Below are 26,423 nucleotides of genomic sequence, written 5' to 3' on the forward strand. Positions count from 1 at the left end.
AACGAGAATGCACCTTTGACTCAGTCTTTAGAGCTTGCAGCTTTAAAGCAGTATGGTTCTTTTTTCCAGCCTTAAAGGCACACCGCATTCTTCCAGGAAAAAAAAAACTACAGGATCATAACACTGTCCATTACATGTGTGTCACACTGAAAATTTTGATGTCACATTCTTAAAATAATCAAAATAATCATTTTGGAAGTAGAGCTCCAGCTATTGAAAATTCCTTAATTAGTACGGCAGCCAGATTGCCTGTAACCCTTGACTGACCTTTCTAATTACACTTCAAAATGAGAGAAAGAAAGCCAGGGTTATGACCTGCAGCCTGAACAGCAATTACACTTTGTTGCCTTAAAGGGGTATCTCTTCACTAGAATGCACTGCATTCGCAGATACACACGGTGGAATTTTATTATAACAGACCCACTTGCAGTAAGGCGGCCAGCAACGGGTCAGGAATCTGCTCGTGGAAGTAACAGGCTTTGCGTGGCTGTTTAACTCAGCTTCCGCATTAGAATCCCACTTCTAGGTTTCCTGACCAATTACCGAGAGCAGGCATGACATTCTGTGTCTGTCAAAGAAACGCTCTCTATTTAAAGGGATCTTGGCAGGGTCAAGAATGGTTCCATCCAACCTTTGCTGTGAAGGCATTTGCAAGAAAAGAAATGGAAGGAAGATGTGGGAAGCCTGCCCCCCGGTTCTGTCTCTTTCCCGGAGGTCATGCTGGAGGTGGTCAGGGCCCATAGGGACGTGCTCTTTCCTGAGGAAGGGAGGAAGAGGCCAGGCATGCTGACAAAACAGGCATGGCTGGAAGTAGCCGAGGCTGTCAGCAGCAGGCGTGTGGAGCCGAGGACCTGGATTCAGTGTTAGAAAAGGTTTAGTGACCTCATGAGGTCAGGAAAGTGACATACCACTTTTAGGAGTCAGCCGTCACTCTCTGACTTTCCCATGATTCTCCTGTACTCCTCTGAGCAATACATTACAGTTCCATTCATTCCTCTCTCTCATGGCACCTTCTCAAATCCCTATATAAAGAGCTAACACTCACTTTCACCCTCATTCTAGTGGCATCTTGTACCCATCCCTCAAAGTCATCATCCACAAATGTGGTCATTCCATCCTCATCGCACTTCTCACACTCAGAACTCTATTTTTTTCTCACTGCAGGAGAAAAGAGCGCACAATTCCAGGGAGATGCAGAAAACCGGGGATGGCCCCGCAACTAGTGCCACCTCGACCGAAGCAGAGGAGCAAGCTTTTGAGATTGGCAAAGTGGCACCCACATTAAGCGTAGGTGATGGAGAGATGGGGATTGCCCACAGACTTGGTGACAGGATTATTTATCAAGGTCTTCATAATATGGAATATTAATCTTTTCCACATGTTTATTCTAACCAATGCCTTTCATTTCCCACAGGTTCATCAAGGGTGACTGAGGAGCTGCAGCAGGAAGTCCTCAGAGGAGGGTGTGCATTCTGAGGGTGTACCATCACACAACTCATGCACCCTCCACCAACTCAGATACACACCATTCGGTGGGTACAACAATAGCAATAGGTAGGTTGTCACAGGGTGAGACGCACGTCACATGTGAGCAGGACCAGGTGCTGGAGACAGAGACAGCAGTGGGGAGGCCCCGTCAGAGGGTGCAGGACACTCCAAACTCTGCTCAATTGATCGCAGATGCTGATTCTTGGGGGTCTTCCACCAAGAGGACAATTTGGGAGTAGCAACGGTAAATGTGTGTTGCTCTATCAGCATTTCCTGAGATAATGTGCAACATTGGAACGAGATTGGTGCAGTTCATCTCAAACATGAGTGCCATAATGTCTTAGGCATTTGCACTGATGTCCAGCTCCATGGAAAGAGTGACCACCTGCATTGAGAATCAGACGTGGCAGACAACAGAATGCACGCTTGCCATCAGCAATGGCTTGCACACTCAGTATGTCAGTTTACTCAGGATAGAGGAAAGTCTCACAGTGGTCGCTCAATGCCTCACTGAAGTGCAGCAAACTGCTCTCCAGTTCTTGACTTGCAGCGAAATGCAGGTGGGCCATGAGAGGGAGGATGGAGAAAGGTCACATTGAAGTGGGGACTCTGCTCAAGATGCTCCCACTTCTCATTCCTTTACTCACACCCTCTCAAACAGAGCCACACATACTGCCTCCTGCCTGAATGACAGAGTCTGTCCTTGAACAGGTGCAGGCAGGGTGGTCTTTGGCAGGGCCCTCATGGGATATAAAACCCTCCCAGAGGATGTCCGCCACGGGCAGCTCAGCTGTTAGAGTAGAGGAACGAGCGACCTTCCTCTAGCTCTGCTGAAGCCATGGGGGTGGCGCCATGTAAAAGTGATAGGAATTGCAAGAGGAAAACTTATAAGTTGTACAAAGGGATTCACTTGGGTGTTCATTACTATGTCAAATTGATTTTGTTTGTGCTATTGATAATGAATAATGAACTTCATTTGAACACTCCATTGTCCTACCATCTCCATTGTTGCATTCTGAGATCCAAATGGACATTATGTTTCAGCATAATGAGGGGAGGACACTCAAACTGTGTGAATGTGATGGAAGGATTTATGACTGTGTGAATGAATTATGTTGTTGTCAGGGGCTGAGGGGGCAGAGGGTTTAGCTTGCTACTGCCATATGGATTCAGCCACTCAGTTTATCTGAAGCATGCCTCTGAGCCCGTTGCACTCTTCTCTGGCAGCCTGGTGAGTGGCTGCAGCCACGCTAGCTACATCATGTTCCTTCTCCTCTTCTTTTTCTTCCTCTTCCTTCTGTCATAAGATGCCCAGCATTCTGCACCTTCCTCCTCCTGCAGATCCATTCCTCTCTGCAATGTAATGTTGTGCAAGGCACAGCAGACCACTACCATTCTCGAGACCCTTACCGGTGTGTATTGAAGTGAGCCCCCAGATCAGATCAGGCACTTTAATTGCATCTTCAGCAACCCAATGCCTCACTCAATGATCACCCTTGTGGTGATGTGGCTCTTGTTGTACCTCTCCTCTGCATCAGTGATAGGGCACCTCAAAGGTGACATCAATCAGATTCTCTGAGGTTAGCCCTTATCTCCAAGGAGCCACCCACTCACTCTGTATGGTGGTGTGAAAACCTGTGAGAGACTTGACTGATGTAGGATGAAGGAGTCATGGCAGCTTCTGAGATATCTTGCACAGACATAACTTTCTCCTGTTCGCATCCGAGGGACTGGAATCCCTTCTGATTGATAAACAGTCCAGGCCTCTCTGAGGGCGGCTCGATTGCCACATGTGTGCAGACTATGACTCCCTGTACCTGTAGGAATCCAGCCACTTCAGCAAATGCGAGAGCCTTTTGGGTCTGTCTGGCCTCACCAGTGTCAAAGTGGACAAAAGTGGTGGCCTTGGCAAACATGGCATCAGTCAACCGGGAGATGCAATATGGGCAGTTGATTGAGATTCTGCAGATGTCGGCAGCAGATTTCTAGAAGGAGCACGAGATGAAGAAATTCAGGGCTGCGATGACTCTGATGGTAGATGACAATTCATGTCCACCTGACCCTCTTGGGAGGAGGTCTTGTTCCAAGGAGGCTGCAGATCTCAACAACAATCTGCCATGAAAGCCTGAGACTCCTGAGACCCTGTTGCTTCATCAAGTTGAGGAAGCTGATCCTTTTTCGATGTACCCTGTGCCGAGGTGTCACCTCCTTTGAGGTGGAGCTCAGTGTCCATCCACTCTGTCCTCTGGAGCAGCATTTGGCCTCGGAATGGCAGCTGCTGCTGGTGTTGATGCAGCTCCTGGTGCTGATGTGGCTGCTCCTCCTGCTCCTCTTCAGACAGCGCTCCATGCTATAACTGCAAAAGACACTCGCACGCTGCAGTGGGGCTGAGAGCAGGGAAGTTCAGATAAATGTCAGTAAAGTCCAAGGTAGGTGCAATGACTTCCAAAAAGTTGGATATCACCTGCAAATAATTGAAATCAGGCTCAGACCAACTGATATGAGCACAAGTCTTTCTCATAGGCAGATCTGTAGCTCTTCAGTATCACTCTCTAAAGGTTTTGAATCCTGTCAATTACATTATTCAATGACCCCCTCCTCCTACCCCACAACTATGCTCTCGCCTTGTTGATCCTGGTGAGTTCCACACTGGTCAGCAAACCCATGCAATGGCTGTTAAAGCTAGAATGTTAAGTTAAATTCAGAGTTACTTCCCAACAGCTCCACGGGGTTTCCCCACTCACCTCCAGATGTGCCCCAGTTAAACCCAGAAGTGGGCGGGACCATGCCAGGTTTCTGACCCAATGCCACTTTTCAAGGCTTTAACCCACCACCCGGCCTGCACCCAAACCCACTTCCCCTTGCCAATTAAAATTCTGACCATAAGTTGCCATTTTACAACATGAGTTTGATGGAATTGTTTACAGCTCCCTCTTAATGCACAATGCAGGCTGCTTAATCCCCCAAACTCTCTCACTAATGAAAATATTTGCCTGGAGCAAAAATATACTTTCCCAGTTCACTTGCAGTCCAATTGTGAATTTTTGTATTCAGGTGAGGTGGGGTTAGAGACTGACATAATTGAACTAGGATGGGGCAGATGTAATTCGGTCCGCATTTTAAAGTCTCTCTCCTGTCTGCTCTCATCTCATTCTCACCAGCTTTGGAATCCATTGAAGACACAGGAACCTCAAGAGAGAAAAGTCTCCTACAGTGAACAAGGTTTAAGAAGAAGTCTGGGCCCCAATGAAAAGCAAGAATTACCTGCAAGCAAGAACTACCTACAAAAGGGCTACAGTGAGCTCGAAGCACAGTAACAAGAAACTCTTCTGATATTGTCTCAAACCTCTCTACTTTATATTTTCTTCTGCTCTTTTCTGTCTCTATTTGCATGTGTGTATCGCCTATGCATGCTAGTGGGGCGCAGCGTGTATCCGTAGGCGTTAACCGAATTAGAGTTTAAGTTCTAATAAATTTCACTTTTCTTCTTTAAACCTAAGAAGGCCTGTAATTTCTTTGCCTTATAACTGGAAAGTGGTGAACAAGGATTCACCAAGGGGGAAGCTCAAAACACGGTGTGTTTAAAAATTAAACCCTGTTACAATAAGACCAGCAGAAGGCTGAGAAAGACCCCTAGACACCTTTCTCACCTGGTCGTAACACACTACATGAGCCTGACAACTGCACTTGGTCTTGACTCCCTATATGCAATGCCATGGGCGATCAACTAGTATATTGTTGAGCCTCGTGTACTTACTGTCCACAAACATTTACTCTCAGCTGTCATGAGTTTTGATCACAAATTTTGCTCAACATTTACCATTATAAATCGCTATGCAAGCACTTCCTACTTAATTTTGCTGTGTCAGCTGAAATGGTGGTGGCCATTAGGTGGCTCTGTGGAGGGACTTTTTTTCCAGAAATCTTTCTCCCAACTCCATTGTCATCGAGTATATAAAAAAAAACTGTAGCTATCAGCCCATTATGGGCAACATAATATATATTTTCACAAGAAATGCTGGATTCACTCAGCAGGTCTGGCAGCATCTGTGGAAAGAGAAGCAGAGTTAACGTTTCGGGTCAGTGACCCTTCTTCGGAACCCTTCTGCTTCTCTTTCCACAGATGCTGCCAGACCTGCTGAGTGAATCCAGCATTTCTTGTTTTTGTTTCAGATTTCCAGCATCCGCAGTATTTTGCTTTTATAATATATATTTTGTCAGGTAAGGATTCCGGTGTTAATTTTCCTGTGTAGTTATGCCAGTAAACTGGGAAACAAGAGTAACAGATTTAATGTCTGGTGAAAATATGAAGTTATTGCAAGATGAAAAGTTGCTTAATTGGATTTTGTAACACAATGCAATTTTTAAAGCAACCCGTGTGTAAGGGGGCAGTTATAAGGAGTCCTTAACGTCACCTCTTACAGGCACTTATGCTAAGCAGTCTGGCAGGTGCCACAAATGTGTCTCTTGTGGGGCACCCACCATTTTGAGAAAAATACGGAGCTCCCCACAGACCTTGTTGAAATCCTTACCCTGACCCCAGAAAGTTAGCTGGGGCACATGGTGAGCACAGTCCTGGCATCGTGACCAAAATCTCTGGCTGCAGGTTTTCGGGGCTATGGAATATTGCATTGTTGTACCATTGCTTACCAGAAAATACATTTATTATGTTTATTACATTGAGCATTCGCAACGATTGGCAAATGCAAAGGCTGTTCTCACTGCTGAACTCCTCAAAAGGAAAACGATAAAATATCACAATCAAAATTCTGAGCTACTCTTTGGTACATAATTTTTTATGCTCACACTATTTCTTTTCTTCTGTACCACTGTGGAGCTATGCTAGTCTGAACTATATTTCTTGGAAGTTTCAAACGGACTTTCTCGAATCGAGCAGGTCCTTACACATTGTCTATTTTATTTTAAGGATTGACTTTATGCTCTTATTTAAATGACATTTGAAAAAAAGGTGGTGCACAGAAAGTACTGCAGCACCAGAGACATCATTTGGCAGCTTGGTTTTGATGAACAACATTGAAGACTATAGCTTTACCGAAATTAGTTCCTTCCGTTTCTCCCGCAGCATGGTCAAGTACAGATTAATCAGCTCGAGGTAGGATGTGGGTGTTGTGTAGTACCTCCGTCGCAGCTCAGCATAGTATTGTTCTGCCTTCTCATTCACACTTGTGTGGACTTGTACACACATTTCAGAAAACTTATCCTTCATTTCATCACTACCAAGGTCAATATTTGCAAAAAAGTTCCTTGACACAGAAAGAAGAGCTTCTCGCGGCCACTGGAGGAACAGGGGAAAGTTGCATTAATTGTTTTACCACTTTATTAATACAAACATGTATTCCTATTTATCATCATGTCTTACCAAGTTGTATAGAGTATTTGAAATTTTAACAGGCTGGAACAGTCTATATATGAGACTGAATCACAGTGGGCTATTTCAGGCTGGATATCGGAAGGTGGGCAGTTAAAATCACCAGGTCACTTAGCCACCAGAAGCTGACAAGCCTCTATTTTAACCTGCTCCACAGTATAGCTGGCAAAGGTACCGCACAAAGCTGGCGGTGAGGTCCTTTCTAACATATGCATGTCAAATTCCAATGACACCATGAGGACCTGACTAGAATTTTTACAAGGAGGTCACTTGCCAGCTTGGCGAGCGGCCTCCGGGAAGCTTGAATTTCCACCGTTTCACACAGACTTTCCAGCTGGAACAGATGGGAAGTCGGTTAGCAGCATTTAAATGAGGCATGGCTGAGTTTTGAGCTAACACCAAAACACACCCACTGAAAACTGGCACCCAATTAAAATCAAAGCCACAGTGACACAAATGTTGACAGGCTAACAATTCATCAATCCAAAATCAACTGTGAAACTAACAGTATTCTGGAGTGTAACCATATAATAATAAATAATATTTATTTAATGTGGGATTTAGTTCACCAGTAGGCCTGGACTTTCCTCTGTGGATGCAACTGAAAAATGCACCCAATGTCACACCCATTTTGCTGATGTCAAGAAGTGCCCAATCTGCCTGAACTTAAAATTGGCTTAAATGGACCATAAATCAGCACAATCGGACCCAAAGAATGGGCAACCCACACTGGCAATTTTCTTCCTTCAGTCTTAGAATTCATGGGCAGGATTTTCCCTGCGGGCTTCGAGACCCCAGATCAAATGGGGGTCAGAACCCCGTACTTGTGGAAAACAGTCACCTGGCAGTGTTTTTCCCTGAATTGGCCAATTCGTAGCCAGAGGGCTGGTTAGCTGTCCAATTAAGGGCAGTGGATGGGCTCTCGAAGCTGGAGAGCCAATAGGAGGCCCTCCAGCTCTGAAGGAGCAACAGCTTGCAGTTCAGGTAGGAGAGAGAGAGGGGGCATCTCCATTTTGAGGTTCCTTCTCTCCAGATTTTTAACTTTTACATTAAAAAATGTCTTCAGCAGCCGGGCCGCCACCGTGGAGGGGGAAACTTGCCGCAAGGCGGCCTATGGCTGCAGCTGAAACCAGGGAGACGGTGAGGGCCCCAAAGCCCACATGGAGTGCTGACCCCCTGGTCTTCTACCGGAAGGCTATATGCAGGCAGCTGGCCTAGTCCCCGACACCTCTGTGGGGCGGGGGGGGTGGGGGGTGGAAAATTCCAGTTGGTCTCTGACATTAAGCCTTAAATAGCCTTTAAATACCCTTCATTGTCTACCTGCCATTTACAGGCTGGTAGCCCTGCCATCCTCCAATTCCACCTCTGGGAAAATGGCCTGGGGTGGCATGGAGCCAGCAAACTCGTACACCAGCCAGTGGCACGAATTTCCGTGCCTGCCCACCTCCGCACTCGCCCCATTGGGACCTAAAAACCTCCACCAAGTTTCAACTCATTTAACCATTACTGATGCTCATCAGGCAAGGCAAGTTTAAGAACCTGCAATCGGGGAAGTTTTCCAATTTTTAATGTGGCTTAAATCATAAAATGCATTAAAAGGAACAGAAAATAGATAGCAGACCTCAAATGAGTATGAATACTTAAAAACCCATTCTAAACATTGAAATTAAAAGACCAGAAAAATTTACTTTCTCTCACACTTTGCCTGAAAATCCCGTCATAAAGGTGAGAGACCCCCTTGAACATGTGAGATTACAGGATACCCAGATTTGAGAGCAGGAGGTGTAGCCAGTTCTGTAGGCTAAGATTCATTCCGATGGATTGTTTGATTGACAGATATAAAAAAATGAGGAGGCTTGGGTATATTCTAGTTACACTAGTATTTCACTTACACCAAAATTTCTTCAATCTTTTAAACCAAGTAATTTGCTTGTGCCCAGATTACAGGCGTATCTGGAAGCAAATGCAGAGGAAATGCCAGGCCCTGATTTTCCCTACATCTTTAAATCTTTTGACCTTATATGTGCAGTAACAAATACAGCAAACACAACAGAGTTGAAAAATAAAGTTACTGCTCTTAATTATTTTCTTTAGTTCTACTTATTTATTCCATTGTTAAGCATTCTTGGAAGTACAATTCTTGATGTTGCAATTCTACCAACAATTGATAATCAAAATTAAAATCAAATTTGATTTCCTGCTGCTCCAACATGGTTAGCATTTTAACTAAGTTGGGCTTGAGCAAATAACAGTCTGACTTCTTTCCCTAAGATTTCTTCATAACAGTATAACAATCACCATAGCCCCATAAACCAGTAGCCATTCTAATGGTATCCAGTGGTAAACCAGGCTGGAGTTCCTTTACAGCTGGAAAGCAATCCAGGACCTGAATATTCCACAGCTTAGCCTTGTGTCCATGTTTCTGCCATGACTTTGTGGTAGAAAACCCTCTATTCACTCGCTATAAGTTCATTGTCTTGGGTCATCAGAGTTCCCACACCTCATTTACTAGATCACCTGGTGTCTAGTAGGTAAGGACCAAGCATATTGAGTAGTCACCACTAGTTGTTTGGAAAACCTGGTGTTACAGGCTAGGATCAAGGCCTGGAACCCAAAAATTGGGGACTAATGTTTTGCTTTTGATTTTTAAAGGACTCAACTGTAACTTATTTTGAGTGACAGCAGAAAACAACCATCAGCCTAGACACATACACCGACTTTCTGTCTTCTTTTCCAATGACAGCCTCCTAGATACATCCTTGGTAGTATGGGTGTGTCCCATTGGCAGGCAAAGTTGTCCACCTCCCCCGACCCTGGAAGATTCAGTGGTGTTAACAATGGAGGTTCATGGCAGGTAAGGCTTAGCATAGGTGCCTGGATCGCTGGTTGGTGTTTTTTCGTGGCCAATAGTATCATTATTCCAAAGGGAGGTACTGAAAGTCAGAGAAAGGGTCACCACGGACTGTTCTCACACAGCTCCCAATAAGGCTGGGATTTTACCCTAGGCGGACGGAAGCCGGCCACCGACTGAAAAGTCGGTGGCGAACCCACTTCCGCCTCGCCTAGGGATAAGACCCATATTTTGTGCGTCTCCGGGCTTTAATTGCTCTGAGGTGGAACTTCCACCCGCTTGAGGTAGGAAGTCCCATCTCAAAGAGCTGCCGGCCAATCAGCGGGTCGGCAGCTAGCTGTCCCAGCAATGCCACCGGGAGCGGTGGCCACTGCTGGGACTACAGCCCAGCGTGAAGAAAAGATATCAGGGAGCTTGCAGTAAAGGTAGGTTTTGGTTGCCTCGCCGGGGGTAATCAGTCGGGCCCCGGTGAGGCAAGGGTGGTCGATTGGGGGGACGGGGGACGTGTTGGGTGTCAGCGGTGGTTGGAGTAGCAGGGGCGGCCCTCCATCGGGGGCAGGGTGCCCGACCATGAGGGTCGCCCCCGGGCTGTTTGAAAACTGACTGCTTTTGTCAGGCGGCTTCTCTCGGGCCTTGGTCGCCCGACTAGCCATGGGCAAACTTCCCATGGAGGCAGGCGAAGGTGCTTAAGTGGCCGTTAAGTGGCCACTTAAGGGCCTTGATTGGCCTGGGGTGGGCGGGCCGTTTTTCACCGCCGTCGCCCTGCGTAAAATGGCAGTGGAGGCGGGAACAGGTCAGGAATGGGATTCCTGAGCCTCCCGCTTCATTTTACGCCAGCCCCCCACCCCCCGCTCTTTGGGGAGGTGTAAAATTCAGCCCAATGAGACTCAGGGATTTGCACAGGTTTGGCATAGCTACTCACCCACTCTCTTGGGCATAAGTGATGTGACATGCAGGGGCCAATGTTCTGAGCCAAAAATATAAATTCCCCAAGAAAGTTATTTCAATTTTAAGGAACACATTTTTGAATCTAGATCATCAGTAGAGGTTGGAGCTAATTCTAAGTGACTACTGCATTTTTTTCTGTATTAATTTAAAGTGCATAGGCTGATTTTCAATTATCATATTCAACAAGTGAAACGATTGCACCATCTGCCCAATAGCACTAGCAAGAGGCCTGAAGCTTGCGTGTTTGGAGGGAAATGGAGTGGGTAGCAACAGGTGGGAAGATACTGGGCCAAGAAAAATCAATGGCACCCTTTTTGGAGTGGGCTACAATGGTCCTTTTAAGGATCACTGGGTAAGCCTTTCAACATCCAGGACCTGAAAACTGCATCAGGACCTACAATAGGCATAGAACTACAATTTAAATAATTAAATAAGCCCTTTATTGCAGCAGAAGTGTTGGCTGCCCACTTAGAGTTGGGAGGGCTTTGGGCGACCATTGGACAATAGATTTCCAGATATAAATTTTGCCTGCCTACTCCCCTGCTTTTCAGTGTGCAGGGGAGATGGTAAAAAGATGAAGATTGTTTTTAAATACAGATCTATGTTTTCCATTTTTTTTAAAAAAATGAAATGTCTAAATATGAGGGTTGATAGAGGTTAGTAACATTTTAGCAGACCAGCTGTTACCGCATACCTGCACAAACCAGTCAATGGTACAGCAGTTTACAAGGGATGGAAACATTCGACATCGAGCTCGAAATGCATCACCAACAGGACTCATGCACAGTACAATGTGCAGCTTCTGCCGAACACGGTTTATAAAAAATTGAAAAACCTGAAAAAAGACGTCCAATTAATGGATGCATTTTGTCCCCATACATACTGAATTTTCTTAATTATATACTGACTGCATAATAATAAATCAAGTGCCTATTGAGGAAAAAATCTCTTGTGAGAAATTAAGTGAATTAATTGGCCAAAATGAATGACTTAATTGCAGAAATTATTAAAAACAAATGCCTTAAAACCTATAAAATGCTTCTGATTACTTTCTCGGCTGTTAGAGTCTGGAAACCAACAGTTTAATTTTATTGCATAGTGACACCAGTAAACACCAATAGAAAAGAATGTGCCATATTATTCTTCCATTACAACTAGTATTGCATGATTGTTAAGAAGATGGCCCTTATGGAAAGCCAAGTCCAGTAAAGATAGAGGTACACCTAATAATTAAAACTGCCGAACCAGAAAAAAGGAGTAGAAAACTAACATATAGTACTAACATACAGTAGTACATAGTGCCGATACTCCCCTTCCACCCCTGCCCAGAAGTAGGGCAGGTGCAGGGTCATCAGGATGACCTTGTTGCATGATCAACATTGGCAAATGGCGTCAATTGGCTGCTAGCATTGGACCCTTGGGAGGACAAAAGCCAGAAGGCCTCCAGTCCCAAAAGCAGTGAGAGAAAGGTTTCTACCTTACTTTGGTTTTCTGCCTGGTCCCCTTAAACTTTCTGATCTCAAGAGGTCTAACATCAGTCAGAATCCAATACCAGCTTCTTACGCTGCTCCATCAAAATGGATGCCCTTCAGTCGCACAGTGAGGCCTAGGGCCATCTGTCGGGAGAAGCCTCGGAAATCCTGGGACAACATAAATGAGGCAGAATCCTGATGTAATGTTGCTATCACTTCATTTTCCCCCAACATGGTGCTTTGCTATGAATGTTTCCCAAGTACTGCAGAAAGGACTATCAGCATCGCTATGCAGAAGATTCCCAACAAAAGCAGTAAATGGCAAATCACTTTACATCTTTAAAAAGGAACTTCATAACTACTTGGTTAAGGAAAATAGATTTTAAATTATGAAGATAAGCACAAAATGATCAAATTCTGTGCAGGACAAAATGGTTCTTGTGCTGTTGGGCCCAGGGATGAAGGGATTTGTGGAATGCCTCTTTTGAACAACAAATAAACTGGACTGTAAAACTGAATTTCTATTGAACAGTTTTGGTTCATAAACTTCAGGAGATGGGACAAATGTGTAAATTTATTCCATGAGTGTCATTAGCAGCAAGAGTGTAAACAGGATGGGCATGCTCCAATTTTGGCATAATATGTATGTTTGGTGGAGTTCTCTTCATTCCACATTTTCCCATTTAATGTTATTGATTTATAGAAAGAGTAAGGCCTCAGATTTGGGTATATTATTATAGTAACACTACACAACCCTTTATTAAAAATCTTCCCCAAGTATATTTACAGTAGATTGTCTCGAAATTCCAAAATACAGAAAGAAATAATAGTTTTAATTTTTCTGAACTACAAGGAACATAGGTGCAATACTGGAGATATGTGATCCATGAATATTGATTGGATGATTCTTCTTTCTTTGGGCCTCCTTATCTCGAGAGACAATGGATACGCGCCTGGAGGTGGTCAGTGGTTTGTGAAGCAGCACCTGGAGTGGCTATAAAGGCCAATTCTGGAGTGACAGGCTCTTCCACAGGTGCTGCAGAGAAATTTGTTTGTCGGGGCTGTTACACAGTTGGCTCTCCCCTTGCGCCTCTGTCTTTTTTCCTGCCAACTACTAAGTCTCTTCGACTCGCCACAATTTAGCCCTGTCTTTATGGCTGCCCGCCAGCTCTGGCGAATGCTGGCAACTGACTCCCACGACTCGTGATCAATGTCACACGATTTCATGTCGCGTTTGCATGTCTTTATAGCGGAGACATGGACGGCCATGGAGACACGGATGATTACGGAACTCTAAATCACACTGCTGTATGGATGTTCTGCACCATAGCATTGCAATGACTCCAATGCAAGTAAAACCAATTCAATTGTTGCATGTACAATTTGTTGATTACTAATGATTGCCATGGGAATTTTATTTATTAAATAAACATACAAGCAGTATTTTGTATCTAAAGTAATAAAATGCTAGGTTAATTATTTGCTTGGCCCTGAAGGAACATTAGAAAAATTCATTTCACAAGACTTTATGTGCTGTAAACATATCATGAACATTTTTTTAAGAAACACACAAGGCCAAAAATGTTAGGGTACATCCCTGCATAAGTACTGAGGTGCAGCAACCCAAGACTTCGGACTATGACTCACCCCATCGAGATTTTATATGCTCCATTTTATATGGAAATGGCAGGCACCTAGTTACCTCTCGAGTGCCTGACTTAAATGAGAAGCTGGTAAATCTGGTGCAACTTGCTGGTCCACTGACAGCCCCTATCCCAGAATGAATTTTACAGTGCCCTCAGGGCCCCCTTTGTAAGAGGTGCAGTTATTCTTCTTCCCCCTTTTCCTCAAGGAATCAGGTGATAAAACTGCCCAGTACTGACTTTGCAAGAGAGAGGGTCAAATAAAGGCTGGCCTGTGATCCTTCTCAGATTGGCTTGCTAAACTGCCAATGGAAGTTATCAGCTTGAAACTGACTATGGAAGTTAAGAAAACTATCCTTCTGATTAGCTAAGCCCCCCTGTTGCTTGAAGACCATTCCAACATGAGGGAGGTGCTCAATTGGATCGTCCCCAAAACTGAGCGCTGGGGTCATCTTGCGTGATTACCTTACGTCCATTCAAAGTGATGCAGGCAGCATGCAAACTTCATGCTGCATGCTCATTTCCATGATTGTGGTGTACAGCCTAGTGCAGAACATGCTGCTGAATCAGCAGCCTTCTACCAGCCATGCTGCAGCCACTCGGGTAGCGTGCATAGAAGCATTAGGCCAGCAAAGGCACCAGTAAGACAGGCTCTAAGGGAATGTACAAGGATGCTTAGCTGAGTATTGTATGGAATATTGAATGTGTTGTTGGATAAAGTTGGTATGGAATGTTTGTCCTGTAGTGATGTTTATTTCAGGATTGTAGCCAAGAGGATACTGTGATGGCCTGCCACAGAGGGCTGGTGAGGTGGCAGACTATTGAACAATGGGGTTTGGGGTTTCATTCAGGGAACTGGAGTCTGATGATGTGCTGACGGACAGCCATCTGGAACATGAATGTGCAGGCTGCCTCCTCCCTTCCTCCTCCTGTTGGTCGCCAAACTAATAGTGAGAAGGGCTGTGCCCTCATGATGGCCAAGCTGTGGAAGATAAAGCAGACTACCACAAATTGGGACACCCCAGTCCGGTAGGTACTGGAGGACTCCTCCTGAGTGGTCCACATTTTAGAATCATTGCTTCAGCACCCTGATGGTCTGCTCAATGATTTCCCTGTTGGAGCATGGCTCTCATTGTATGAATGTTAGCCAGGTGAGGTGGTTTGTGGAGGGGCTTTATCATCAGCCAGGTTTAGAGTGGATAGCTGTGGTCACTGAGCAGGCACCCACAGGTTCGACCTGGTGACTGGAGATTGCTGGTACAGCAGACTCACAAAAGTTGAAAGAATCATGGCTTGAATATTACGCCCCCCCCCCCCCCACCAATCCCTCCCCCTCCCACCCCAGGGGTGGGAGGCAGGGGGGGATACTAAATTGGTTGGGATGGCAGGGGGTGCTGTGCCTGTCCCCTACCCACCCCCGGAGGTATCTTATCAGCGGCGGGGAAGGTGAGGAGGCAGGCGACCCATCTGCCCTTAGGCTAACTGAGGCCCTTAAGTGGGCAGATGGGCACTTCGCCTCCTGGGGAGGCTGGCCAGTAATACCTGGTGGTCTTCTTGCGGGCTTGGGGGGACACCCTCCTGATCGGGCACCCTGACCCCATACAGGACCCTCCCAGCAGCATTGGCAGCCACCACTGGAACATCCACGCTACTCCGCCCCCCACCCACCTCTTTATCGACTACTGCCCCCACCCCCATTTCACCGGAGCCTGGCTGATTGGGCCCAGTGAGCCCTGACCCCACTTATCTTTTTCTCCGGCCTCAATTGCTGGCTGAGTCTGCAAGTGTGCAGTCGATGGCACTCTGCATCATGAGGAAGCCCGTTATCCTGGCAAATCCATGTACACGGTTGTCCTCTTTCTCTCTATTTAGAGAGAAGGCAATGAAGTCGCCTCTCCTGGTACACAGATGCGGCGATGGATGGCACTATGTCACCTGTTCCAGCCTGGAAGGACCCACTGGTAAAGTCACCTTGACGGCCATTTGTAGCGGTGTCCTTGCCTTGTTCTGAGGCTGCAGGTTTGGTTCCAAGAGGTGGCATGGTTCTGTGATCACCTCCTTGGTGCAGCACAACCATTGCTCCTGGCTTAAGTGCAGGAAGAAATGCTCCCTGAAGATCATAGGTAGGTAAGCCCTCTTTGTCTTCTTTGCTGCCTCTGATCTATCACTCTCTGGTGCTGCAGCCCAAGAGGGACTGCAATTATAGCCCACATAACTGGGAACAACTGATGTACTCAGTAACAATCAATGCCCTCCCAAAGCCCAGCACCATTCCCTGCTGACATTACCAATATTTTTGAACTCTTCTAGCAAGTCAGCATTCCTACAAACTCTGCAACAGCCAGTAGATAGAAATAAGCGACTAACCTGCAAGTTAGATGGATCCCTTTAAATAGCACTGGTTGCCATTTCTCACCTAAATCGGCACCTGTGGCACTGAACCTACTGGTGCAATGGAGCTGAATTTTGTGGCCTAGAACTGAAAATAGTACTCGAATTGCTGGATGACTCCTCACTGTCTCCAAACTTATCTGGTATGTAAGAATGCACAATTTTTTTAATAAATGTTATAAATCTGGTATTCGACTAATGACCCTTATCAACATCCCCCGATAGCTTGCGTGTCTGTAGGAGTAAATCCTTTGTGAACTGAATTTAATTTTACAACAGCATCATAACATAAATTAAACAAAATTATCTTGCGTGAGCAGGGGACTTCTCCCAGAGTGCTGGCTAACATTTATCCCTTGACCAACATCACTAAAAGCAGATTATGTGATTATGACTGGCATGGTACCCTGCTGCGGGCAAACTGGCTTCCATGTTTGCTTATATTACAATCATGGCCACAGTACTGATCTGCTGTCCTTTCGCAGACTGATGAGCATCTGCAACCAGTTCGAACCGGACTCGAGAGCCAAAGTAAATCGCGGCAAGTGCGAGGCCATGTTCTTTGGGAACTGGGCCGACTGATCCCTTGTCCCTTTCACCATCAGGTCAGACTACCTGAAGATGCTGGGGATATAGTTCAGAAGGGCCGGGGCGTGCGCTAAAACCTGGAAGGAGCGAGTAGCCATGGTACAACATAAACTGAGCATGTGGGAGCAGCGTTCTCTGTCCATTGTGGGTAAGAACCTGGTCATCAGATGCAAGGCGCTCACGTTGTTGCTGTATGTGGCGCAAGTCTGGCCCATACCCAACTCCTGCGCCGTGGCCGTCACCCGAGCCATTTTCCGCTTTATCCGGAGATGCAAAATGGATCGTGTCCAGAGGGACATGACATTCAAACCTCTGGATAAAGACGGAAAAAACGTACCCAACGTCACCCTCATCCTGATGACCACCTTCGTGTGCGGCTGTATCAGGCTGTGTGTAGACCTCCAGTACGCAAACACCAAGTGTCACTACATGCTGAGGTTCAATCTGTCCCCAGTGTTGCGAAGGATGGGTCTGGCCACATTTCCGCAGAACACTCCATCCAGTTGGATTGTGCCGTACCACCTTATCCTTCATGGAAAAGTTTGTGCAGAAAAACACCTTTGACCACCAATCCATCAGACAGTGGTCTGCACGGAATGTCCTCAAGGCACTACGGGAAAAGGAGATGGTGGATCCTGTCGGATGGTTCCCTGAGCAGAGTGCCAAAGTCATTTGGCAGAATGCCTCATCACCAGAACTTTCAAACAAGCACCAAGACAGAGCTTGGCTGTGGTGAGAAGGGCCCTCCCCATTAGATCCTTCCTGCAAACCCAGAATCTCAACGTCACCAAACATTGCCCTCGAGATGGCTGTGGTGGGGAAGACACTGTTGACCACCTCCTTCTGGAATGTGCCTTTGCAAAGCAGGTGTGGAAAAAGATACATTGGTTTTTGTCAAGGTTCATCCCAAGCAGCTCTGTAACACAGGAGTCTATGCTCTACGGGCTGTTCCCAGGGATGCATACTGAGATAAACATCAACTGCTACTGGAGGACTATCAATTCAGTGAAAGACGCTCTTTGGTCTGCCCGAAACTTGCTGGTCTTCCAGTCCAAAGAGTTGAGTACGACTGAGTGTTGCAGACTGGCACTTCCAAGGTCCAGGACTACGTGCTGAAGGACACACTAAAGCCTGGGGCAGCCACCGCAAAGGCTCAAATGAGGAAAGACCACCGTGTAAGGTCCTCCCACCAGAGTGAACCGACGAGCTGGACCCATGGAAAACCCCTTGGGCTGTATACACCAAATATTGGTTTGTTGTAAAATGTACATTGTATGTAAAACGGAATGGAAGGGTTGTGAGGCAACTCACTCCTGTATTGAAGAAAATTGATTTCCCTTACACTTTCTGGAATGTCAACTTGGTGCTATTTTGAACTGTTTTGTAATGTATTTTTTTTTTTTTTTACAGAATTTTATGAATAAAGTATATTTTTGAGAACAAAAATGTACACAAGTGACTAACACTGACTGTGCAGTGTTTTGGGACATTCTGAAGATGCAGAAGACACTGTATACATGAAAGTCTTTCTTTCTGGACCAAATAGGTAAATATCAAAAATCCTTACACTAACATGTAACCATGGGATCTGGGAACACTGGGAAGATGGCCCAGCATCTAAAAGTGAATAATGGGCAGGTACTCTAATTGGCAGGATGTGATTAGCAGTGTCCCACAAGGATCTGTGTTGGGGCCTCAACTATTCACTGTATTTATTAATGACTTAGATGATGGAATCAAAAGCCATATATCCAAATTTGGCTGTTGACACAAAGATAGGTAAAAGTGTAATCTGTGTAGATGGAAGCGTAACATTACAAATAGATATTGATAGGATAGGTGAATGGGCAAAACTGTGGTAAATAGATTTCAATGTAAGCAAATGTGAGGTCATCCACTATGGACCTAAAAACGATAGAAAAGAGTAGCTTCTAAATGGTAAAAAGTTAGATACAGTGGCGGTCCAAAGAGACTTGGGGATCTAGGTGCATAGTTCATTCAAATGTCATGAACAGTACAGGAAATAGTCAAAAATATTAATGGAATGCTGGCCTTTATATCTAGAAAATTAGAATACCAGTGGGTACAAAGCCTTGGTTGGACTACACCTGGAGTACTGTGAGCAGTTCAGGGTACCACATCTTAGTAAGGATATACTGGCCTTGGAGGGAGTGCAGCATAGGTTTACCATAATGATACCTGAACTCTAAAAGTTAAATTATGAGGAGAGATTACACAAACTAGGGTTGCATTCCCCGGAATTTAGATGGTTAAGTGGTGATTTGTTGAAAGTTTAACATATTAAGCGGAATAGATAAGGTAGATTGAGAGAAACAATTTCTGATGGCTGGGGAGCCTAGGACGGTGGGGGATAGTCTAAAAATTAGAGCTGGACCTTTTTGGAATAAAATTATGAAATGCATCTACATGCAAAACATGGTAGAAGTTTGGAACTCACTTCCACAAATGGCAATTGGTGCTAGATCAATTGTAAATTATAAATCTGAGATTGATAATTTTTTGTTATCCAAATGCATTAAGGGATATGGTGCAAAGTGGAGTCAGGTGGCAGTTCAACCACATTATCCCTGAATGGTGAAACAGGCTTGAGGAGCTAAATGCTACTCCTGTTCCTATGTTCCTAAGAGTTGGAATCTTATGGTCAAAGTGGTACTTTAAGGGAGTTTTCCAGTGTCTGGGAGCACTGAAAGGAAACTCTTTGGGCAACTTGAATTATTCCAGCAGAGGAATTGCAAGCATGAATACTAATAGGTTTTTGAGACAGGCTAAAGGTTTATCCACCCGTTGGAATTCTAAGTAAATCCCTAAGGAACTGGGACTGGAAGCTATAGCTGAGATGAATCAAGAGGATGATGAACAACTGTGGGATTAGAATGTTCAACATTGTTCTAGTCAGGGTAATATATAATCTCAAAAAGAGTACAGATAACAACCGAATGCTGCTGAGTTTGTGAGTTTGCCACATCCTTAACAAGAGATTCTTTGCTCGGGGTCATGCCTTCAGACTGAGCGGAGGTGTTCAGCAAAGCGGTCACCCAATCTGCGTTTGGTCTCCCCAGTATAGGAGTGACCGCATTGTGAGCAGCGAATACAGTATACTAAATTGAAGAAAGTACAAGTAAATTGTTGCTTCACCTGGAAGGAGTGTTTGGGGCCTTGGATGGTGAGGAGAGAGGAGGTAAAAAGGCATGTATTACACCTCCTGCGATTGCATGGAAAGGTGCCATGGGAAGGAGACGAGGTATTGGGGGTGTTGGAAGAGTGGACCAGGGTGTCGCGGAGGGAACAATCCCTTCGGAATGCTGACAGGGGAGGGGAAGATGTGTTTGGTGGTGGCATCACGCTGGAGGTGGCAGAAATGGCAGAGGATGATCCTCTGGATGTGGAAGCTGGTGGGGTGGAAAGTGAGGACAAGGGGAACCCTGTCGCAGTTCTAGGAGGGAGGGGAAGGTGTGAGGGCAGAGGTGCGGGAAATGGGCCGGACACGGTTGAAGGCCCTGTCAACCACAGTAGGAGGGAATCCTCGGTTGAGGAAAAAGGAAGACATATCAGAGGTACTGTTGTGGAAGGTGCATCATCAGAGCAGATGTATCAGAGATGGAGAAACTGGGAGAATGGAATCGAGTCCTTACAGGAAGCACAGTGTGAAGAAGTGTAGCCGTGGTAGCTGTAGGAGTCCGTGAGCTTATAATGAATATTAGTGGACAGCCTATACCCAAAGATGGAGATAGCGAAGTTGAGGAAGGGAAGGGAAGTGTCAGAGATGGATCATGTAAAAGTGATAGAAGGGTGGAAATTAGAAGCAAAGTTGATAAAGTTTTCCAGTCCGAGGTGGAAGCAGGAAACAGCATTGATACAGTCATCAATGTACCGGAAAAAGAGTTGGGGGAGGGGGCCTGAGTAGGACTGGAACAAGGAATGTTCGACATATCCCACAAAAGGACAGGCATAACTAGGACCCATGCGGGTATCCATAGCAACTGCTTTTACTTGAAGGAAGTGAGTGGAGTTGAAGGAGAAGTTGTTTAATATGAGAACAAGTTCAGCCAGGCGGAGGAGGGTGGTGGTGAATGGGGACTGGTTTGGCTTCTGTTCAAGGAAGAAAGGGAGAGCCCTCAAACCATTCTGGTGGGGAATGAAGGTGTAGAGAGATTGGGCGTCCATGGTGAAGAGGAGGCAGATAGGGCCAGGAAACTGGAAATTGTCAAAATGACGTAGGGCGTCAGAAAAGTCACAGCTGTAGGTGGGAAGAGACTGGACCAGCGGAGAAAAGATAGAGTCAAGATAGGAAGAAATAAGTTCGGTGGGGCAGGAACAGGCTGAAACGATGGGCCTGCTGGGACAGTCCTGTTTGTGGATTTTAGGAAGGAGGTAGAAGCAGGCTGTCTGGGGTTGCAGGACTATGAGGTTGGAATCTGTAGAGGGAAGATCTCCAGAGGAGATGAGGTCAGTGACAGACCTGTGGACAGTAGTTTGATGTTCAGTGGTGGGGTTATGGTCCAGGGGGAGGTAGGAAGAAGTGTCTGAGAGTTGGCGCTCAGCCTCTGCAAGGTAGCGGTCAGTACGCCAGCAGTTAATTGAAAGCTGTGGCAAGTATATTATTTCTTAGTAGTGATTTCCATACATCTTTAATATATTTGTCAAATGGAATAGGCATCTGAGGAGACAAAACAAAACCACGGGTGCATTCCCTGAGGCCACTGAATAACTGTAACTGAAGAAAATTCTCCAGTTGTATCATCAGCACTTCACAGCTCCTCTCTATGGCATTGTGTAGAATACTACACAGCATCCAAAGGCATTTTTGGCACATGCCTTACAAGTTTTAATTTGGGGAGCTCATGTTCTAATTTGTCATTGAGTATCTGGCCTTTTGTTTCTTTTATTACTGTGCTCACCTTGGACAGACACAAATTTATAAAAATACTGTAAGTAATAAAAACCCTGTGGAAGAATAGATTCTTCTTCAATTTAGTTTCTGAAGCCTCCTCTGTGTCTGACAGATATGTAACAATGCTCTCACTAAAAAGAGCCAATCCAAAGCAAAATATCCACATTGTCATGATCCTGTAGTTTTCCTTTCGGGAAGAATGCGGTGTGCCTTTAAGGCTGGAAAGGGAGCCGTACAGCCTTAAGGCAGCAAGCTCTAAAGGCTGACTCAAAGAGTGCATTCTCGTTGCCTGGGATACAGCCATTCGGAGACTGCGATTCAAAGAGTGCATTCTCATTGCCCGGGATACAGCCACTCGGACTGAACATCGAGCAATACGTTGTTACAATATAATTTTGAACTGGCTTACACTGAGAAACAGACAGACAGCTGTGTGTTAGCACCTCTAAGGAGACTCTTAGACCATTTAAACTGAAGGAAGAGAATTTAGTCTTTATTTATTATTCTCTCTGAAAATTCTAAAAAGTCAAGCCAAAACAGAGATCTCTGATAATTTAAACTGAAGGAAGGGAAGCTAGACTGTGACGATCTTTTATCCCTCCAAAAATTTTAAAACCAAATAAATTTATTAAAAAGTGTTTGCGAGTTGTTAATTGTTGAAATTCATCGCTGTAGAAGGAAGGCATCACTTACTGCTGAATTAGACCGCGGACTGTTCCACTGTTGAAGAACTTTTTTTCCCCCATCGGATGGCTGTGAGGATGTCAAGCAACCTTGTACTGTTCCACATCCAGCAGGAGCGCAGATGTGCAAGGACTCTAATTTTTTCTATTTTAATTGTTGTTTATATCTTAGTAGCATTTAAGAATTTAGTTAATTTGTTGATTTAAAGACACCTGGTTTGGTTAGCCTAATTCAGGGTTAATAGATGGTACAATTTGGCTGGGTCTTTCTTTAATTTGGAACGTTTAAAATTATATGTTAGGTGATATGTGGAGGGACATGATTGAATTAACAGTGCGTTTCTTCCACCACAATCAGAATCATATATTTTGATTGGGGGTTTTGACTGGAGCGGTCGGTCGTAACAACATTATTTTCCCATAAGGGGCTTAGAGAACATAATACCAACCATGTAATGCACATGTTTTCTATATTGGCTCATCAGCGTTAGCAACATGTAGAGATGTGATTGGATTATTGATTATATTCAAAACTTTCTTGGTAAACCAATTATCGAAATAATGCATGACATTACTTGCAGTTTCTCAAAGTTGAGTAGTTAGACCCTTTGATTCGATAATTTCTATCAAAGCTAAGACATTTGGTGGAATTTTAAGGCCCGGACCAGTGGAAACCAGGCGGAGGTCAGTTAAAAGGGAAGAATGAATTACCAGCTCTGTCCCTGATGCGTTTTGAGTTTAAAATGCCTGATTTCAGGCATATGAAGAAAAAGTGGCTGAAGGGATTTCTAACCCAAGTAAACTTTGGGAAAACTAAAACCACTGCCTTCAGCCCCCACCACAAACTCCATTCCCTAATCACCAATTCCATTCCCCTCCCAGCCAGTGTCTCAGGCTGAATCAGACTTTTTGCCCCTTTGGCATCTTATTTGCCCCCGACTTCGATTCTGACCCCCATATCCACTCCATTACCAAGAAAACCTACGACTACCTCCATAATATCATCTTAGCCGATATGGTGCTGAAACCACATTCATGTTTTTGGTACCTCCAGGCTGAACTATTTCATAGAACAACAGAACCATAGAAAAATTACGGCACATAAGGAGGCCATTCAGCCCGTTGTGTCCGTGTCAGCTGGAAAAAAAACTAGCCACCCAATCTAATGCCACCTTCCCCACCTGGTCCATAGCCTTGTCGGTTACAGCACTTCAGGTGCATGTCTAGGTATCTTTTTTTAAAAGAATTGAGGGTTTCTGCCTCCAACACCATTCCTGGCAATGAATTCCAGACACGCACCATCCTCTGGGTGAAAACGTTTTTCCTCATGTCCCTTCTAATCCTTCCAACAATCACATTTAATCTGTGCCACTTGGTAATTGACCTCTCCGCTAGGGGAAACAGGTCCTTCCTGTCTACTCTATCTAGGCCCCTCATAATTTTGTACATCAAATTATTAATTTATCATAGAACAGGACTTATTCAGTAAAGAACCAGATGGGTTTTTACAACAGTCAACAATGGTTTCATGGCCATCATTAGACTAGCTTTTAATTCCAGATTTATTAATTGCATTCAAATTCCACCTTCTACCAGGGTGAGATTTGAACGCATGTCCCCAGAGCAATACCCTGGATCTCTGGGTTACTAGTCCAGTGACAACACCACTATGCAATCACCTCCCCTCCCCAATGCTCCCCTCTTCAGTCTCCATAAACATAGGTGGTCATCCCAAACTATGCTGCCTGTATCCTAACTGGTACCAAATCCTGTACATCCATATTACCCTTGTGCTTACTGATCTACATTAACTCCCAGTCCAACAGAGCCTTGATATTAAAATTCTCATCCTCATGTTCAAATCCCTTCACGTACTCACCCCTTCCGATCTCTGTAACCTCCTTCAACACTAGAACCCTCTGACAGCTCTGTGTTACTCCAATAATGGCCTCTTGTGCATTCCCCACTTCCTTCACCCCTCCATTGGCAGCTGTGACTTCTGCCGTCCAGGCCTTAATCTCTGCAATTCCCTCCCTAATCTTATACGTCTCTCCACCTCTCACTTCCTTTATGAACTTCCATAAAACCTATCACTTTGGCCAAGCTTTTAGTCCCATGTCCCAATAGCTCCTCCTTTGACTTTGTGTCAATGCATGTCTATTTACACCCCTGTGAAGTGCTTTGGGAGGTTCACCTTGGTTAAAGATACTATATAATTACAAGCTGTTATTGCTATTGTTGGCAGAACTATGGAAGGCAAATCTGAGGTTTAGTCTGACTGAGAATTTGCTCACTGCAGGATTCATGGTCTCTGCCAGCTGTAAGGGGAGAGGCAGAGCATGGATCTCACAGCATTGGTTGGGAAAATCTTATGTTGCAATCCTAGGTGATGCATTTTGGGAGGACTAACAAGGCAAGAGAATATACAATGAATGGCCGGACCTTAGTAAGTACAGAGAGTCAGAGGGACCTTGGTGTACTTGTCCATAGATCACTGAAGGCAGCAGCATAGGTAGATAAGGTGGTTAGGCAGGCATATGGGATACTTGCCTTTATTAGCCGAGACATTGAATATAAGAGCAGGGAGGTTATGATGGAGCTGTATAAAATGCTAGTTAGGCCACAGCTGGAGTACTGTGTACAGTTCTGGGCACCACATTATAGAAAGGATGTGATTGCATTGGAGAGGGTGCAGAGGAGATTCACCAGGATGTTGCCCGGGCTGTAGCATTTCAGCTATGATGAGAGACTGGATAGGCTAGGGTTGTTTTCCTTAGAGCAGAGAAGGCTGAGGGGGGACATGATTGAGGTATACAAAATTATGAGGGGCATTAATAGGCTAGATAGGAAGAAACTTTTTCCCTGAGCAGAGGTGTCAATAACCAGGGGGCATAGATTTAAGGCATAGGGCAGGAGGTTTAGAGGGAATCTGAGGAAACGTATTTCACTCAGAGGGTGGTTGGAATGTGGAACACACTGCCTGAAGGGGTAGTAGAAGCAGGAACCCTCACAACATTTAAGAAATATTTAGATGAGCACTTGGAACGCCATAGCATACAAGGCTAAGGGCCAAGTGCTGGAAAATGGGATTAGAATAGTTTGGTTCTTGATGGCCAGCACAGACACGATAGGCCGAAGGGCCTGTTTCCATGCTGTATAACTCTATGACTCTATGTTTGGCAGCCTGAAATTTTCACTTGTTAAGAGATCTCTGTAAACACTGAACTTCTTGGACATGTGTCTCTGTCCTGTGCCTCTATTGCTCTCTCTCACGCATATACTGTCTCTCTCTCTCTGTCACTCACAGCTGCGAAACAGTAAACATTCTAAGTACAGTCAGTAATTAGTACTTACAGAATTCAATGCATTTGATTAAAAAAAACAAATTTAATGAGGAAATGAGCTGTGTTTTTGTCTTTCTGTGTTAATAATTCTTTCTGCTGCTAATAATTACAATCTTTATAATTTTTCACTGTCAACCTAAGAGCTGAGAGTCAGGAGAGATAATTTGAGGCGGTTTGCTTTGAAATTCAGCTATATTTCACAGTTTAACTATAAAACTGAACTCAATTACATGGGCAAAAAAACATTGTCTGAGTTTAATGTACTTTTTGAAATTTATAAAACATGAAAATAAAATGACAACAAGAGTCTAATCATTATTTTTTTTGCACACACAAAAAACACACAGACATAGAGCCTCTTGTTTAAAAAAACAGAGATATATGCTCTCAAATTCATGGATTGGCAGTTCGATTTGCTTCTTCATACAGCAAGTGGACTTAACAGAAATTTGGGGAGACCTTGGCTACCCACTGGCACTTAAGTGTGGGCACAAGGATTTTCAGGAGGATTGAGGGTGTGGTGGACACCTGATAAAATGAGGGTGGCATTGTCGAGGGCAGGGTTGCCCTAAACTTTTCTGTGGTCCTGGAGGAAGTCTCTGGCTCCTCCTAGCCTCACAAAGTAAAATAATAAACTTAGCTTGAATGGCTTCTTCTGCTTCTGATACTCTTTCTAATTGACATTACCTAGCAGGAAAGCCTGAGCGGTGGTGT

The 26,423-nt window shown here is 44.9% G+C and overlaps 1 protein-coding gene across 3 annotated transcripts in view; it reads right to left on the minus strand.

The window, feature by feature from the left end:
* The window catches only part of dnah6 (dynein, axonemal, heavy chain 6), a 554,194-nt gene that overhangs the window by 229,361 nt on the left and 298,410 nt on the right, over window positions 1-26,423 (minus strand). For all 3 annotated transcript variants that reach the window (XM_068030693.1, XM_068030691.1, XM_068030692.1), the window contains 2 exons: window positions 11,371-11,511; window positions 6,542-6,784 (listed from right to left, as the gene is read on the minus strand). In XM_068030693.1, the coding sequence (XP_067886794.1) occupies window positions 6,542-6,784; window positions 11,371-11,511 (384 nt within the window). The remainder of the gene's footprint in view (window positions 1-6,541; window positions 6,785-11,370; window positions 11,512-26,423) is intronic.

Source organism: Heterodontus francisci, chromosome 4, assembly GCF_036365525.1.
Source record: "Heterodontus francisci isolate sHetFra1 chromosome 4, sHetFra1.hap1, whole genome shotgun sequence".
In the NCBI taxonomy this organism is placed as follows: Eukaryota; Metazoa; Chordata; class Chondrichthyes; order Heterodontiformes; family Heterodontidae; genus Heterodontus; species Heterodontus francisci.